Source organism: Phoenix dactylifera, chromosome 18 (assembly GCF_051530095.1).
Source record: "Phoenix dactylifera cultivar Ajwa chromosome 18, Ajwa_hap1_PhDact_Kaust_v1.1, whole genome shotgun sequence".
Classification (NCBI taxonomy): domain Eukaryota; kingdom Viridiplantae; phylum Streptophyta; class Magnoliopsida; order Arecales; family Arecaceae; genus Phoenix; species Phoenix dactylifera.
This window is the reverse complement of record NC_143207.1, coordinates 11,786,331-11,804,386: the sequence shown is the minus strand read 5'-3', so window position 1 is coordinate 11,804,386 and position 18,056 is coordinate 11,786,331. Positions and strand designations below refer to the sequence as shown.

Here is an 18,056-nt window from a genome sequence, read left to right as displayed (position 1 = left end):
CTTGGAAAATCAGTTTATCCTTGATAGAGGCAGTGGGAGGAAAATTGAGCTTGAAGAGAAAGTCTCTGAAAAGCAACGAGTCATGGATCCTATAGAACCCATTCATAAAGAGCCAGTACAAGATGTCCCTCGACCACCTCGTAGATCTAGTAGGGTCTCCCATCCTCCCGATAGATACTTAGGTATACTAGAAGAGGATACCGAGGAAATGTTCCTAGTGGGAGATAGGGATCATACACAAGATCCCAAAACCTACAACGAGGCGATATCTGATATCGATTCTGAGAAATGGTTGGAAGCTATGAAGTCAGAGTTAGACTCTATGCATTCCAACCAAGTCTGGGCCTTAGTAGACCCACCAGAAGGTATTGTACCTATTGGATGCAAATGGATCTACAAAAGGAAGATAGGTTCGGATGGAGAGGTAGAGACCTATAAGGCAAGGCTTGTGGCGAAAGGGTATAGTCAGCGTGAAGACATTGACTATCAGGAGACCTTTTCACCTGTAGCCATGCTAAAATTCATCCGAACATTGCTTGCCATTGCAGCATTTCATGATTATGAAATCTGGCAGATGGATGTGAAAACTGCTTTCCTGAATGGATATCTTGATGAAGATATCTATATGGAACAGCCTTTGGGTTTCACTTCCAGTGATGGAGATCACAAGGTCTGCAAGCTGCAAAGGTCCATCTATGGACTAAAGCAAGCATCTCGGAGTTGGAACATTCGTTTCGATGACGCAATCAAAATGTTTGATTTCATCAAAAACGAAGAGGAACCGTGTGTTTACAAAAAGGTTAGTGGGAGCGCTGTCGTATTTCTCGTACTGTACGTGGACGACATCCTACTGATAGGGAATGATATTCCCATGCTAACCTCGGTCAAGGTCTGGTTGTCAAAAGAATTCTCCATGAAAGACCTTGGGGAAGCATCCTATATTTTGGGAATAAAGGTCTATAGAGATAGATCTAAAAGGATGCTTGGCCTTTCACAAAAGATGTACATAGAGGAAGGTGCTGAAGAGGTTCAGCATGGAAAACTCCAAAAGGGGTCTTTTACCCCTTAGGCATGAAATTCATCTCTCCAAGAAGATGTGCCCCAACACATCTGAAGAGATTCAACGCATGAGCAAGGTTCCCTATGCATCAGCAATAGGGAGCCTCATGTATGCCATGCTATGTACACGACCTGATATAGCTCTTGCTGTGAGTGTCACAAGCAGATATCAGTCGAATCCAGGTGAAGAATACTGGATAGCTGTGAAGAATATTCTTAAGTACTTGAGAAGAACTAAAGATTTATTCTTGATTTTTGGAGGATCATCAGAGTTAAAGGTAGAAGGATACACAGATTCAGACTTCATGACTGATGTCGATGATAGAAAGTCAACATCTGGATATGTGTTCTTGTGCAATGGTGGTACGGTAAATTGGAAGAGTTCTAAACAACCGATCATTGCTGATTCTACTATGGAAGCTGAATACATCGCCGCCTCTGAAGCTGCTAAGGAAGGCTTCTGGTTCAAGAAATTCATTGCAGAGCTAGACGTAATGACATCGGATGCCATAACACTCTACTGCGATAATAATGGTGCCATAGCTCTTGCTAAGGAACCAAGGTCTCATCAGAAGTCCAAGCATATAGAGCGGCGCTTTCACCTCATACGCGACTATGTTGAGAAGAAATATGTAGAGGTGCAGAGAGTAGACTCCGCGGATAACGTGGCAGACCCGTTCACTAAGCAGCTGAGTCAGCAAAAGACTGAAGCCCACCTTGAGAAGATGGGCCTAAGATATATGACCAATTGGCTTTAGTGCAAGTGGGAGATTGTTAGATGTATGCCCTAGAAGCCAATTTGGATGACACATTGTTGATTCTAGGGACATAATTTTGTACTTGACTGTTTATTACTGAATAAATAAAAGGCATCTTTTCATTCATATTATTTATGTGTCTATGAATCGTTCAAGAAATTAATAAGATGATGATACATATTCTCAAAAGTTGACAATTTGAGCCATGTATCATTGGTGATTAATTTCTAAATGCTCCTGATCAATGGATCATCACGAGGACGGTGATTGATCCGATCAGTGCACAGTTCACTTTCCTTCTGGATGGACGAGACTTGAGTCCACAGTGTAGGGACACTGAAGTGATAGTGCAGGTGCTTGTTAGAGAACAAGGGTACTGAGCGTGACCAAGACAAGAAGTCACTTGGATGTCTATCCACTCGTCAGTGACTTGCTTGATGTTGCAGTAGTGTGACTGGTCCTTTGACCTGCGGTGGTTCGGTTACTCACAGTGAGGTTATTGTAGTTTGACTGCACACATACAGGGTCTCTAGCCATATGGGTCCATGCAGTGTAGATTGGCTGCAGTGAGTTCACTGTAGGAGTAGGGTATGCACCTACAAGGAATCTATCGACCTCGATAGAAGAGGAGTGATCCTATGTGATTTGTTAGACTGAGTTCTAAGACCTTGGCCAGGGCAGTAATATAAAGTGGAGAAAGAGTTTTCCACTATCGAACTCGAGTCGAATAAATCTTGACAAATGACAGACGAAGGGGTTTGACGAGTTATCCATGACCTCCGTCCTGTAGGGATCCACGATAGTAGGACTGTATCACATGACAACTGTACCTAGAGGTTTATCATTCTATTCTACTGGGTAGCCACTACATGCTGCTAGGTGTCACTGGTGGATGGTGGGACTCATAGGGATTATCTTGATGATCGATAAACCCTAATGAGTTGAGTTGGAATCGTTCCAACCCATTGAAAGGAGTTTTCAATGATATAGTGATAGAGATCACAATATATCTCACTACCAGTCAGAGTAGAACCTATGGGGTCTGTCACGCCCCGAGCCCGAGGCGCGGCAGACGCCGCACGCCCGCACGGCGGGCCGCACAGGCGTGCAAGGCATCAGATCATATCAAAGCAAATACAGATGTTCCAATATGACATAATTATTTAAATTGTTCAAAAACAATCTTACAGAGTTCCAAAATAGCATATGCTAATATAATTCAAATGACCAAACTAAACTAACTAAAATGTCAATAACTAAAAAATCATCGAAAATTCTAACGCACTCAACAATCCCGGGCGATCAAGCCTCTGGATCTGAAAAATAGAGAAAATAAAATAATGAGCTACACTAGCCCAGTAAGCAACAAAATACCCCAAAGTGGGGTCAGAGCATATCAGAGCAAATACAGGATAATAAAATAAATCATAAATAACATTGTTTTACTATTTTCAAAACTTATTATCATTTTTCCAAAAACTCTGATACCAGAATCTCAACATAATAGGCTACGGCCACGTAACCCAGTGGCATGGGTTGCACAAGGTGCCAAACACCACTATTATTAAGCACCGGTGGTACGGTGTCCAAATACCACTATTCTAATCACCGGTGGTACGGTGTCGAAACCGGTTCCTCACAGATTACAAGTCGACAGGTCCAACGTATAATCCCCATTGGCGGGGCCAGAACAGAACAGAACAGATCATAGCCATGCTGAGAATGCATATATATATATATATAAAAATATATTTCAGAAATTGTCCAATTATATTTCATGGATTTCAGAGCATATAACATGATTTTCAAATAAAATTTAACATGTCTGACCCATTTTACTGAATGCAAAACATATATCAAAACATAATCAGTTTATTAAATAATTTAGAAATCACACTTGAAGTATTAAGTTACTTACCTCTTCCCGCTTAACTCCTGCTTCAGATAGACGGATCAGGTTCACCTGTTTAAATTTAATTAATTCCATGTTAATTTCAAAATTAAGCAAAATCCAAAAATAATACTATTGGACACGGCCCAATAGGGCCCAGAGTTGGCCCATAATGGGCATGGCCTGATAGGGCCCATATCGGACACGGCCCAATGGGCCCGCATAGACTCGGCTAAATAGGGCCCCCAAAGTTGGCTTCTAATTGGTTCATTTATGCAATAAAATTTATTGCATGGACTAATACTTAATTATAGGGTACTGTTCTATAATAAAACTTTAGTGGAGGGACCAATCAAATATATTTGGGGAGCCTTATGTAATAATCTTTCTTATAGGGACCAAATATAAATTACAGAATACCCTTTTGTGAAATAATATACTGTCAACGGCTTATCTACAAAATTCCATTTATTGGCCAAATGGGTTCGAATTTCGGGTTCTGAGTTTCAAGTCTCGGATTTCGGGTTTCGAATTTCGGATCTGAACTGGATTTCGAATGTCGGATTTTGGGTTTCGGGTTTTGGATTTCGGATTTTGGGTTCGAGTTCTGGGTTTGGGTTCGGGTTCGGATTTCGGGTTCGAGTTCGGGTTCGGATTCGGGTTCGGGTTCCAGGTTCGGGTTCAGAGTTGAACTGGGTTTCGGGTTCGAATTTCGGGTCTAAACTAGGTTTTGGATTTCGGATCTCGGGTTCGGGTTCAGGTTCGAGACGGGTTTCGAATTTGGACTGGGTTTCAGATTTGGACTGGGCCCAAGAAAAAGGCTACGACCCAAATAGGGCCCAGACTAGGCTGAACTGGGCTCGAATTGGGCCGACAAAAGATTATGGCCCATCTGGGCCCAACACTATTGAACTGGGCCCAAGTTGGGCCCACAGTGAACCAGGCCCAAGTTGGCCCAGTTCAGCCCACGATGGGCGTTCATCTTCCCCAAACTCCCCATGGGCAGGGGAGATGGTTACCAAGAAAAGGGAGAGTGGAGAAGGGAGAGGGCCGACTGGGTGGTCGGAGGCCACCCCTCGGTCGATGGCCAGCCGGCCACGGGGGCTGCCGGCGGCCGCTGCGGCGGCTAACGGGGAGGAGGGCGACCGAGATGATCTCAGTTGTGGGGCCGAAACAGAGGAGAAATCAAGCTATTTGGCATGGAATAAGGGCAAGAGAAGGCTTACCGGCGGTCAACGGAGGTGGCGGGAGGAAGATCTCGGTCGCGGCTGTTCGATCCAGCGGTCAAGCGACGGCGGCATTCAAAACCGAGAGAATGGATCTCGGAACAGGGGATGGCCGCGAGGGGGATCCGGACGGCGCTCGGTCGGGAAGAGGATGCCGGTCACTCGGGAGGCAAGAACAAAGGAAGAAGAGGGAGGAGAGGGAGGAGAGGGAGAGGAGGAGACGGAGGAGAGGGAGGAGGAAAGGGGGTTTTATAACCCCATTTCAACAGCTCTCCGCCGCGAAAATCGCGGCGGTGGGGCGAAATCAACGGCCGCTCGTGCGGCCGTGGGGTGGCCGCGGAATGACCGCGGGGTTGCCGCGTAACGCCCATGGCGCCCCGCCCTCGCTGCACCCGAAGAAGCCGGAGGGGATCGCATCTGCGATCCCCTGCTCTGGCCCCTTCCAAAAGAGAAAGTCGGGGCTGAAGTCGGCTGGGGCTGCCGACTTCAGCCCGTATCTCACATTCTCTCCCCCTTAAAAAAATTTCGTCCTCGAAATTTAAGAGATCTATGCCTTTCAAATTTAGAAATGCTCAGCCTATTGAGTAATATAAATCCAAGATCTCATTCTCCTCGCTCAAAATTAGTGTGATAGATTGCTTTGGATCAACTATCAAAAATTTCAAGATTAACACTAGATAAGTGGCTGAGTAAAATCTCATATAGAAATTATCATCTTGATGCATGTTCGCTCGAGGTTGGATCAGGATCGATTCACAACAGGATTGATTAAAATTAGTTGTGTTTGGGATAGAACTTGAAATGAAATAGATCTCATACACTTATCATGGTAGTGTGCTGATCCCTCAAAGGATAATGACCAACCTTGGAGTCAAATCATTAAATGGCTAGAAATGTAATTCACAAAATGAACATGTACTGACGATCATTAGATAGCAACAGTCTATTTCAAAAATGATTTGCATCAAATCACAAGAGTAGGTCTGGGAAGGCAAAGTATTGATATCATGATTCAATATGCTACAAAGCTTTTAACTTAAACTTATAAATTATAAGATGGGAGCAAATAATGCATGGTTTATTCAGATACTTAACAAATTAGACCATATTTAGTCAACAATCAACTAACCCGAGTCATGATACGCTCAAATTATTATTATTATTATTATTTTCTTAGCATACCCAAAAAATAGCAAAGTCTATCCAAGAAATAACATAATCATATCAGGATTGATCTGAGAATCAATAGTATTCACCTTCCCTTATTAACAAAATCTTTCATTATTGAACAACATAGTCTTTCATCATACATGTTACCAAAACACAGTCAATATTTTTGACCAGTTTGAATTTACTCAGTTCATCAAATTTCTGCTGCACAACTCAGATCAATATTTTCCAAACTTTCTTATTGATCCCACATCATCAGCAAAAAATTTTTTTTTTTCTTTTTAATATCCAAACAAAATTTTATCCTTGCTTCCCAAGTACACTAGATCATGATTAACCCTTGAGATAGTTGTCATATTTGTACCATCATATGATCAAGTAATCATATTTTAGATCCAAATTTGAACTAAGCCAATTCTAGTTTCCCTTGACAATTCCATTATATAAGTTGATATTTATTCCAAGCTTCGATTAAAAGATTCTAGATTAACTTACTCATGAGCTTACTCAATCATCCCGAATCTTTTCTTTTAGGCTAAACTCATTTGGGCCTCTCTTGATATCCTTCTTGCATTTCACATATGGTGATACAAAATCCATAATCAACTCATGGCCTTAATTTATAAATATTTAACTCACAAGAATCTAATAATCTGCTTTAAAGATTTACAAGAAATTCCACCAAGATATAAGCTCTATGATTTTACATTGAGATCAATTCCTCAAATAAGCAAAATATTTTTATTTGCAATACTACAAACATTTCGGGATCTTGTAAATCTACTAGACTTAGAGAATCTATACTTTCCAACGATTTTTTTTTTTATTTTTATTTTATTTTCTTTCAAGCATCAAGAACTTTTCCAAATCAAGCAAGTCCTATTTTCGACCAACCCAAAAAAAAATTTAAATCCACCAATATTCTCAAGATTACTAATTGACTTTCCATCAAAATATCAATCTTAATTGTTTTAAGTCTCAAGTAGAGCCAAATAAGAATTATTAAGTCTCATCCCAAATATATTTTCTTTATATATACGACAATTTCATGTATGATCCATATATAAATTTTACCCTCAAAAAAATATATTTAATAAATATAATAAAATCTTTCCGAATTCAAACATTAACAACTTTTTATGAACCAACCTTAACTTCTCATTAAAATAGTTGATTTCAAGGTAGAAGTAACATCACAGTACCCGATATAAAGTTGAACTTCCAAATTCACTTATATAGCAAATAAGCCAATAACTTACAATGCACAATAGTATTCCATGGTTAATAATCCTTCACTTAATTTTATCAAAATCTTATTAATCATAACTTGAAATACAAATTGCTCTACCAAGAAAACTCTCGGAATAGCTTATTCACACTTCGGTTACGACCATAATTAGGTTGCATTTTAACATTTCAAAATTCTGATAAAATAACATAATTTTATCAATAACAAAAGCAAATAAATACCTTTGTCTAATGGCCTAATGTCTACCCATCTCTCAAACTTTCCGATGAATTCTAAAGATCCTAAAACTTAAGCTCCATCTGACTATTTCAAACACAATCCCTAGGAATCTGAAACCTGGGCTCTGATACCACCAAATCTGTCACGCCTCGAGCCCGAGGCGCGGCAGACGCCGCACGCCCGCACGGCGGGCCGCACAGGCGTGCAAGGCATCGGATCATATCAAAGCAAATACAGATGTTCAAAAATGACATAATTATTTAAATTGTTCAAAAACAATCTTACAGAGTTCCAAAATAGCATATGCTAATATAATTCAAATGACCAAACTAAACTAACTAAAATGTCAATAACTGAAAAATCATCGAAAATTCTAACGCACTCCCCAATCCCGTGCGATCAAGCCTCTGGATCTGAAAAATAGAGAAAATAAAATAATGAGCTACACTAGCCCAGTAAGGAACAAAATACCCCAAAGTGGGGTCAGAGCATATCAGATCAAATACAAGATAATAAATAAATCATAAATAACATTGTTTTACTATTTTTAAAACTTATTATCATTTTTCCAAAAACTCTGATACCAGAATCTCAACATAATAGGCTACGGCCACGTAACCCAGTGGCATGGGTTGCACAAGGTGCCAAACACCACTATTATTAAGCACCGGTGGTACGGTGTCCAAATACCACTATTCTAATCACCGGTGGTACGGTGTCGAAACCGGTTCCTCACAGATTACAAGTCGATAGGTCCAACGTATAATCCCCATTGGCGGGGCCAGAATAGAATAGAACAGATCATAGCCATGCTGAGAATGCATATATATATATATAAATATATTTCAGAAATTGTCCAATTATATTTCATGGATTTCAGAGCATATAACATGATTTTCAAATAAAATTTAACATGTCTGACCCATTTTACTGAATGCAAAACATATATCAAAACATAATCAGTTTATTAAATAATTTAGAAATTACACTTGAAGTATTAAGTTACTTACCTCTTCTCGCTTAACTCCTGCTTCAGATAGACGGAACAGGTTCACCTGTTTAAATTTAATTAATTCCTTGTTAATTTCAAAATTAAGCAAAATCCAAAAATAATACTATTGGACACGGCCCAATAGGGCCCAGAGTTGGCCCATAATGGGCATGGCCTGATAGGGCCCATATCGGACACGGCCCAATGGGCCCGCATAGACTCGGCTAAATAGGGCCACCAAAGTTGGCTTCTAATTGGTTCATTTATGCAATAAAATTTATTGCATGGACTAATACTTAATTATAGGGTACTGTTCTATAATAAAACTTTAGTGGAGGGACCAATCAAATATATTTGGGGAGTCTTATGTAATAATCTTTCTTATAGGGACCAAATATAAATTACAGAATACCCTTTTGTGAAATAATATACTGTCAAGGGCTTATCTGCAAAATTCCATTTATTGGCCAAATGGGTTCGAATTTCGGGTTCTGAGTTTCAAGTCTCGGATTTCGGGTTTCGAATTTCGAATCTGAACTGGATTTTGAATGTCGGATTTTGGGCTTCGGGTTTTGGATTTCGGATTTTGGGTTCGAGTTCCGGGTTCGGGTTCGGGTTCGGATTTCGGGTTCGAGTTCGGGTTTGGATTCGGGTTCGGGTTCCAGGTTCGGGTTCAGAGTTGAACTGGGTTTCGGGTTCGAATTCCGGGTCTAAACTAGGTTTTGGATTTCGGATCTCGGGTTCGGGTTCAGGTTCGAGACGGGTTTCGAATTTGGACTGGGTTTCAGATTTGGACTGGGCCCAAGAAAAAAGCTACGACCCAAATAGGGCCCAGACTAGGCTGAACTGGGCTCGAATTGGGCCCACAAAAGATTATGGCCCATCTGGGCCCAACACTATTGAACTGGGCCCAAGTTGGGCCCACAGTGAACCAAGCCCAAGTTGGCCAGTTCGGCCCACGATGGGCGTTCATCTTCCCCAAACTCCCCATGGGCAGGGGAGATGGTTACTAAGAAAAGGGAGAGGGGAGAAGGGAGAGGGCCGACTGGGTGGTCGGAGGCCACCCCTCGGTCGATGGCCAGCCGGCCACGGGGGCTGCCGGCGGCCGCTGCGGCGGCTAACGGGGAGGAGGGCGACCGAGATGATCTCAGTTGTGGGGCCGAAACAGAGGAGAAATCAAGCTATTTGGCATGGATTAAGGGCAAGAGAAGGCTTACCGGCGGTCGACGGAGGTGGCGGGAGGAAGATCTCGGTCGCGGCTGTTCGATCCAGTGGTCAAGCGACGACGGCATTCGAAACCAAGAGAATGGATCTCGGAACAGGGGATGGCCGCGAGGGGGATCCGGACGGCACTCGGTCGGGAAGAGGATGCCGGTCACTCGGGAGGCAAGAACAAAGGAAGAAGAGGGAGGAGAGGGAGGAGAGGGAGGAGGAAAGGGGGTTTTATAACCCCATTTCAACAGCTCTCCGCCGCGAAAATCGCGGCGGTGGGGCGAAATCAACGGCCGCTCGTGCGGCCGTGGGGTGGCCGCGGAATGACCGCGGGGCTGCCGCGTAACGCCCGCGGCGCCCCACCCTCGCTGCACCCGAAGAAGCCGGAGGGGATCACATCTGCGATCCCCTGCTCTGGCCCCTTCCAAAAGAGGAAGACGGGGCTGAAGTCGGCTGGGGCTGCCGACTTCAGCCCGTATCTCACAGGGTCACACACACTAGAGGCATTGACCGATCCGATGGTTGAAACGTGATTAGGAATCACAAGTAATCAATTCGATTGATAATAAGTTGAAGAAGGAACAATGGGAATTAATTGATTGGACTTAAAACAAGAGTCCTACTTGGAGTAGGATTCCTAGAGTCCTAATTGGATTAGGACTGGGAATCCTACTTGGACTGGGATTCCTACTTGGACTAGGAATCCTATTTGGAGTAGGACTGGGATTCCTACTTGGAGTAGGATTCCTATAATCCTAATTAGATTAGGAGTTTTGAATTAAGTTTGGATTCCTACTTGGAGTAGGATTTCTAGAGTCCTAATCGGATTAGGACTTCGAATTCAAAATAGAGTCCTAATTGGATTAGGACTAGAATTAAACAAATCCTAATTGGATTAGGATTTCTTAAGTCCTAATTAATTATTAATCTAATGAATCAACATGACTCCTAATTGGATTAGGATTGAAGAGTTCAATTGAGTCATGGTTCATTCAAGTCCTAATTGGATTAGGACTAGCATAGATTGAACCCAATTGATTCATGATTTGGTTAAAGCCTAATAGGATTAGGACTTAGCCATAAGAGGGACACCTAATCCTCCTTAGAGGAGGATTAGGGCATCACAAGAAGGAGGGGATCACGCCCCTCCTCCTTCCCTTGTCTTGTGCGGCATGAAGAGAGGGCGGCGCCCCTCTTAGGAAATATGTCTAGGGCTCCTAGATTGTAGGAGCCCTAGATGGCTTTATAAGGAGGCATGAGGCCGGCGCCCTAGCTAGTGCTCTCCCTCTCCTTGCAGCCGTGGCCTCCCTCTCCTCCTTCTCCATCTTCGGCCGCAAGCAAGGAATCAAAAAGAAGGTGATTGGCGGCCCTCCTCCATCCTTGATTTCTTCTTCCAACGCAAGGAAAATAAAAGGGCTGCAGTCAGGCTTTGGTTCTTCTTCAAGATCCATCCTTCTTCTTCCTCCTTCCAAGCACAATCAAGGGTTGATTGAAAGGGAGGACATCAGCCATCAAAGCTATCTCTGCAAGGGAGCTAGCACCCCGATGAGATAGAAAGCTTGGATCGAATCCTGCTTCGTGTGGATACCCGTAGAGGTCGGACACTTGAACGGCTTCAAGCGAACCTTCATCCTAGACCACGAACTTCAGTTTGCGGTGATCATCTACCCGCACAAGGTGAAGATCTGATCTTCTAATGTATTTAAAAGTTTTTAATTCTTGCCTAACTACGAACGGTTCATGAAACAACGTTCATGCGATGAACGTCGATCCCGCACATGCCTCTTCCGCTGCCATCTGATTTTTTTTGAAATATCAGCGGCATGGGCGGATTCCCAACATATCTAAATGTTTGCCTGGAGTAGGATTTAAAGCGGAAAGAGATAAGTAACCTAATGCTTCAAAGTGTATTTTTAAAATTTTTGGTAAAACTAATAATTAGTTGATTAAATTCTGATATTTGTTTTGTACTTAGTAAGATGGGCCAGACATGTTAATAATCATTTTAAAATTATATTATATATTATGGAAACTGAAAAATGTGACTGATTAGATTATAAAAAAATTATTTTGTGTATATATATTCTCAACATGGCTATGATCTGTTATAGCCCTGCCAATGGGGATTATTCATTAGATATGTCGGCTTGTAAATTGTGAGAAACTAGTTTCGACACCACATCATCAGTGATTAGAATGGTGGTATTTAGACACCGTTGCCTCCGGTGGTTAATAATAGTGAATTTGGCACTTTGTGCAACCCATGCCACTAGATTACATATCCATAGACTATTTATGGAAATGCTTTATAAATTTCAAGAAAAATATGCTTATTTGTGATTTATTTTCTAGTCATTATTTTGTGTTTTAATTAAATATGTAGCATGCTTTGGTCCCATTCTGAGGTATTATGTTGCTTATTGGGCTAGTATAGCTCATTACTATATTTTTTTTTTCAGATCTAGATGCATGATTGCTTCGGACCTGGGGAGTGCGTTACATTCCTGAAAATTCTTTCAGTTATTGACATTTTAGTAGACTAGTTAGAGTATTTAATTGATTTATGCTATTAGTTAGCACATGTTATTTTGAAACTATTGTAAGAACTATTTGAATAAATTAATGCTTAAATATTTTTTTAGGATTTAGTATTGCTTTAATATAATCTGTAGCCTGTACGGTCCGCCATACAGCTGCGGCATCTGTCGCGCTCTGGGTTCAGGGCATAACGGATACTGTTAGTTGAGTTGCTTCATCTATATCCTTATTAAATGGCTTATTCTTTTGTTCTTGTTTTTACTGGATCTTAAGTACAAAGTCAATATATATTTGCGGTCAAGAATGAAATGAGAAATAGAAAAAACTAAAGTGAAGAAACAAGTAGAATAGAACGGAGCCATGGAGAAAGTTTGGTTCATTATATATTGAATTTGAATACTTTTAGACATTTAATTAAATAGCCTAATACTGTGAATGAAGGTCTTAGGGGTTAAAAAGTTTTTCAGGGCAGTCCTTTGAGCGTGTTTTGAAAAGAAGTGGTCGTCATAGAAATAATTTAAAAGCAGCACTGGGTCTAAGGATGCCACGAAGCTCAAGTTCGTCTTGTTTTTCATATTGAATTTTGCAGGCATGGACTTCTTTGGGAATTGATAGCAATTGTTGGGCAAGGTTAAAATTTTGCAATCTTGAATGGAATCATATTTCATATTGAATACCAAGCAAATTGTACAATCCATCAGTGTTGGGTTGAGTTTTGGAGCTTTAGCCAAAAAGATTATAGAAAATCAACAAAAATAGAAAAAATAAGGAAAAATAAAGCAAGTATTTACTTAACATTTTTCTTTGTATTTTATAGTCTGGAATTTCTCGGTATTATATATAGTCTCAATGGATTCATGGCTTTTAAAATATAAGATTTATCAGAAATAAAAGTGTAAAATGTTTAAAAAATTAAAGTTGTAGCACAAAGTTTGAAAATTAAATCAGATACCATTTTAATATTATAAGATGCTACTTAGAATCTTATCCCAAAATGTGTGTGTGGGCATCAATTTATAAATTTTTTAACTTTTATAAAAATATATCCATATTTGTGAATTTTTGGCCTTTTTGTGATACATGACAAAATGTAGATAAGGTTTACAAAACTCTGTCTAGTTTGAGTCAAATTTAAATCAATAACATTTTTGTTTTAGAAAAATTCATGTTTCCACCAAATGTTTTGCAACTAAACACCTGACTGCTTACAAGCGATTCAAAACTACAAGTTTTGAGTTCAATCTTGCAAATATTGCATTCTAGGGGCTTACTCTTTATCATCCAAAAGTACCTACATGAACAAAGAAGAAATTAAAGTGGCCATTTTTGTTCAAAATTAGGTTCCATAAGTTATTTTCTATCAAAACTTCAAAACTGACCCCAGATTCAGTTTTAGTTTTGGCTAAAAGTGTAGATTTTAATATCGAAGTTGCAGACAAAACTTCAAACGTTGTTTCCATCATCGCTGGATGATTAACTGAACATAGATTTCCCATTCCACTACCTTGCACATATCTTCAAAGTTGTGAATTGTGTGATCATGTCTAGTTGATGTTACCATTTCAGTTAGCATGTAAATGCACCATTTACTAGTACGCTCACTTCCGATAATTTCTCCACCATGATAAAGTTCAAGCTGCTCGAGTCTTTTTTATCATCCATTCCTCGAAAGATATTGCAAGAAGGGACATAACTTTTATTGGTGTGTTGTAGACCCCTATGTTTATGCACAGGTCAGATATATACTACAATTCTTTTTGTTTGCTATTCCGTGACTTCATTACTGGGTGATGCAGAAAGCCTATAACAAAGTCTATTGTGTGATTTTAGGAATTAAAGAAACTAAGATTTGCTATTCTGTGGCCTACAGCTAGCAGACATAATGGTAAAGAGGAGTAATATTTGATGATTTTTGAGAGTGCTTTGAAGTCAAGATATCATAGAATAAGCCTAGAAAGGGTTACAGAATGGATGACTATTTTGATGCTGTTTTGGAGGATATAAGTTCAACTCAGATTAGACCTGTGGATTGGTTCGGAAACAAATTTGATGGAGCTGAATCATTAGCGAAAATTAAGGTTAAGGTGGTGAGGTTGTTAATATTGTTTAGCGAGAATCTGGACGGATTCGTAATCAATCTAGGTTCAGGTCTATTCTAGGTTGGTACAAGCAGCTTCCCCTCATTTAAATAATTCGGCTAAGCTTAGTTTACTTATTCGACTTCATTTAAGGTTCTTAGGTTAAACAAAAGATGGAGGAGAAAAAAATTAAGCAAGGAGATAGATATCTAAGTTGGAAATGGACTTGTTCGACAGGCGAACCATGTAGGGTTCAGGTCGAGCCTAGCCTTAAAGAATAACTAATATCACTCATGCCCGGGCCTGGCTTCTGGGCCTACTTCCTAGGTGCAAGCTCAGTTACTGGAGCTTTGGGCTAGGCCTCGGGTTTTCTGATGGAGAGGGCATCCATAGGAGAAGAAGATGAGGAAAGAAATATCATATATTATATTTTATATTATGAGATATATATTATATTATATAATATTAGATATTATATATTATATAAGTTTTGTTCTTGAGCCCGGCTGATGTAAATTGGAGTCCGGCCCATCTAATGGGCGGGCTCAAATTTCAGACCTTGTCCGGCCTGCAGGGCTTAAAGGCTTGTCCAAAACTCTTTAGGCTTGAGCAGGATGGGTGGTTGGGCATTTGAGGTAAGGATCTTTAGTTTTCCTTGGGTATTTAATACATCAGGTAGATCAACCTTTCTTTCAATTGGAGAAATAAATCAAAATCTAAAAGAGATGGCGCCGTTGATGTTCAGTTGTCTGGAATGTGAAGCAAATGAACTCAACACTACCGAAGCCCAATCTAAGTAAACAGTTGCTCAATTCCTGAATCATGCTTTTTCTATAGCCGGATGGGGACAACGGTAATGTGAAAACTATACAGAGTTGAAAGATGCAGATCATGTAACCGTCCTTTTGTAGGTCAAACTCCAATAAAGAATAAAAAATAATATAAAATTTATCTTTCAATGAACGGCCTTTCCTTGGGAGAATATATATCAAATTATGAACGTGCTGTGACTTGGCCAATTGTCCTCCAGGTGGGTGCTGAGTGAGATAAGCTTGACTTGGCCATATGTCCCTTGCACTGATGAAGAATACCAAATTATCACGTTCTTGTGCTGCTTGTCGTCGGATCAGGGGCAAGAAAATAAATAAATAAAATGTTGATTCTTTCCCTCTCCCCAGGGAGAGGGAATGGGGTACTCCCCTCTCCCTGGGAGAGGGAATGGGGAAGGGAAAGCCCGATAAAATCTCATAATGCAATGGAAGCCATCGTGCAATCACCTTCCACATGCACAAGCATTAGAGAAAGCCCGATTAGAAGAGTTTTTAGGCAGAAGCTCAGCTTGAGGGAGGTCAGCATGGCTCAGAGGAAAGGTGAGTGGAGTTCATTCAGGAATTTTTGATCCACATTGGAGAGTCCTCATTGTGGTCATATGTATTTTTATCAGGCCATTTGATCTCTTCTTGAGTATGAGCATTTGTTAAAGTTCCTTTTTAACGTTACCTGTTCATTATTTGTCAGTCTGCTCGGCTTGCTAAAGCCCGGAATACTTAGGACAAGTTCCAGAATCTATAGGCTGAGCCTTGCCCGGAAAACAAACCTGTTTAATAAATAGACCAGGCTCAGACATCAGGATTAAAGCCAGCTTGGCCTGAATATTTTTTATTTTTCTTGTATTGTTTGTTTCTATTTGATATATTTATTTACTTATTTGACAATTGTTGCTGATACATGAACTTAATGGAACGGTAAACATGTTTAGATTGTCAGCAATATTTAATCATTCATATACTTTAGCCAGAAAACCCAGATCCAACTTAAAACCCGAAGCTCGAGTAAGGATTTGGCTTGCACTTGGAAGATAGGCCTGAAGGTCGAGCTAGACCGAGCCAGAATCTATATAAATTATGTTGATATGCAGGCAAAGCGAAGCCCAGCCCGATCCACAAACACATCCACATATGACATATATAAGCACCCATGATGCACAACATGTCACGATTCCTCCAGCACTTTCCATTTCACATTACTACATCATTAAATTCATATTAAGATATGTATTTCTACAATGTACTATCAAGTATCCTCATGCATTTTCCGTTTCATGCTGCTACATCATTAAATTCATATTAAGATATGTATTTCTATAATGTATTAGAAAAATCCAATCTTCGAGGAGATGCTCCTAGTTCCGGCGACAAAATTCTACAAGGATCTTCTAAAGAAACCCCTAGCAAGCATGAGCCAAGCCACTTGCCTCTTCCTAAAGTAGAACTTGTAGATAAAATGCTTAAGTTAGATATGAAATCGAACGACAAAGGTAAAAGTTCAACTACAACAAAGGAGCTTCATATCGTCGATCTGTCAGATGGAACTAAATGGATAATCGATGACAAAATTGTAGTCGATCTACTCAAAAAGTACAAGTCTACACCTGATCAGGAGACGAAAGATGAAATTGTAAAACTTCTTGAGGTCAGCCAAAAGAGAAATTACATTGGTTTACACAAGCTATAAAATATTTCTCATCCTCCTTTATTTTATCCTGTTTTATGTTTATCTAGCATTTATTTATTTGCATGTCTCGCTTGCAGTCAAGGGTTGCTTCGTTGAGCACCAAAGTCGAGGCCGGCCAATCCCATAAGATTTGCCAAGTATCAAAGGACACAGCAGGAGCTGGCTTGGATGGAAATCGTTTGGACTCTGACAAGCCCACTCATGGATGCTTGCCTGCAAAAAATCAAAAATATCAAGAGAGCAAGATAATCAAGGACCTTCAAAATTTGAAACTTGACAATGATAACAAGGCTAGCAAGGAAAAAGAAGTGGATAGATCCAAAGAGAAATAAATGATTCGATAAATAAAGTTTTGAGGATCTCAAAGATTTGTGGCTTGCAGTGATTGTGTAGCATGATAAGACCACAACTATTGAGAATCTTGTGGCAAGTAGAAGCTTGATGTTATCACATATAATAAGACTATGTGGTCTTTATCTTAGAAGTTCGGCTTAACTGTTTATATATAGTAGGTTTGTGAAAATTAAATTATATACTCTGGTGAATTTTGCAGGGTGGAAATGGCCTGACTTTGCATGCTGTGAAGATCTTAGATTACTAATAGAGGATAGCAGAACGAAGTGCTACTTTGGAATTATCAAGGAAGTTTTAAGGAGAAAAAAATTTTGAAAAATCCAAACAAACTATATACGTGGAATATAGGCTCACTTGCAACATATGGAATGTCAATTACAAGAAGAAAAACAAAAGCTTAGAGCAAAATTGATATAGACAAGAAAACTAAACCAAATAATCTAAAATTCTATTTTAGTGGGCAAATGAGGAAATATTAGTATTATCAGTAAGATATGGAGCTTGTTAGTTAAGGAGGGAGAAAACATAAAAAAAGGGGCCTTTTGGCTCTTCGTTTTTTATAAAAAAATATTAGTTAACGTTTTCAATGCTCATTAGAGTAAGATATCTTTTGTAATCTCTAATTTTTATGTCAGCTGATTTTTTTTCCTAGATAAATAGTTGCTGAGCAATTTTTCCTAATATTCTTAATATAATTACAAATGGCAAATAATCTTAGCTAGGTGGATTAGGAAGCATCTTAATTGCAATGCGTGTAGCCATTTTTTATTTACACGGAGTATAGATGCGTGTGCCAG

The 18,056-nt window shown here is 39.9% G+C and overlaps 1 protein-coding gene across 1 annotated transcript; it reads left to right on the top strand.

Annotated features, from left to right (window-relative positions):
* The first annotated feature begins 15,605 nt into the window (after nucleotides 1–15,605).
* Nucleotides 15,606–17,389, top strand: LOC113462015 (uncharacterized). The gene is made up of 3 exons (XM_088714637.2): nucleotides 15,606–15,761; nucleotides 16,547–16,863; nucleotides 16,983–17,389. The coding sequence occupies exons 1-3, from the start codon at nucleotides 15,647–15,649 to the stop codon at nucleotides 17,235–17,237; spliced, it is 687 nt and encodes a 228-aa protein (XP_088570763.2). The 5' UTR covers nucleotides 15,606–15,646; the 3' UTR covers nucleotides 17,238–17,389.
* Nucleotides 17,390–18,056: the final 667 nt, after the last annotated feature.

Bases quoted from the DNA above. Each gene is read 5' to 3' on its own strand.
- LOC113462015 (XM_088714637.2), top strand. From the start codon at position 15,647: ATGGAAGCCATCGTGCAATCACCTTCCACATGCACAAGCATTAGAGAA. The intron at 15,762-16,546 runs GTGAGTGGAGTT...ATAATGTATTAG, and splicing joins CAGCATGGCTCAGAGGAAAG to AAAAATCCAATCTTCGAGGA. The intron at 16,864-16,982 runs GTCAGCCAAAAG...TCTCGCTTGCAG, and splicing joins AAATTGTAAAACTTCTTGAG to TCAAGGGTTGCTTCGTTGAG.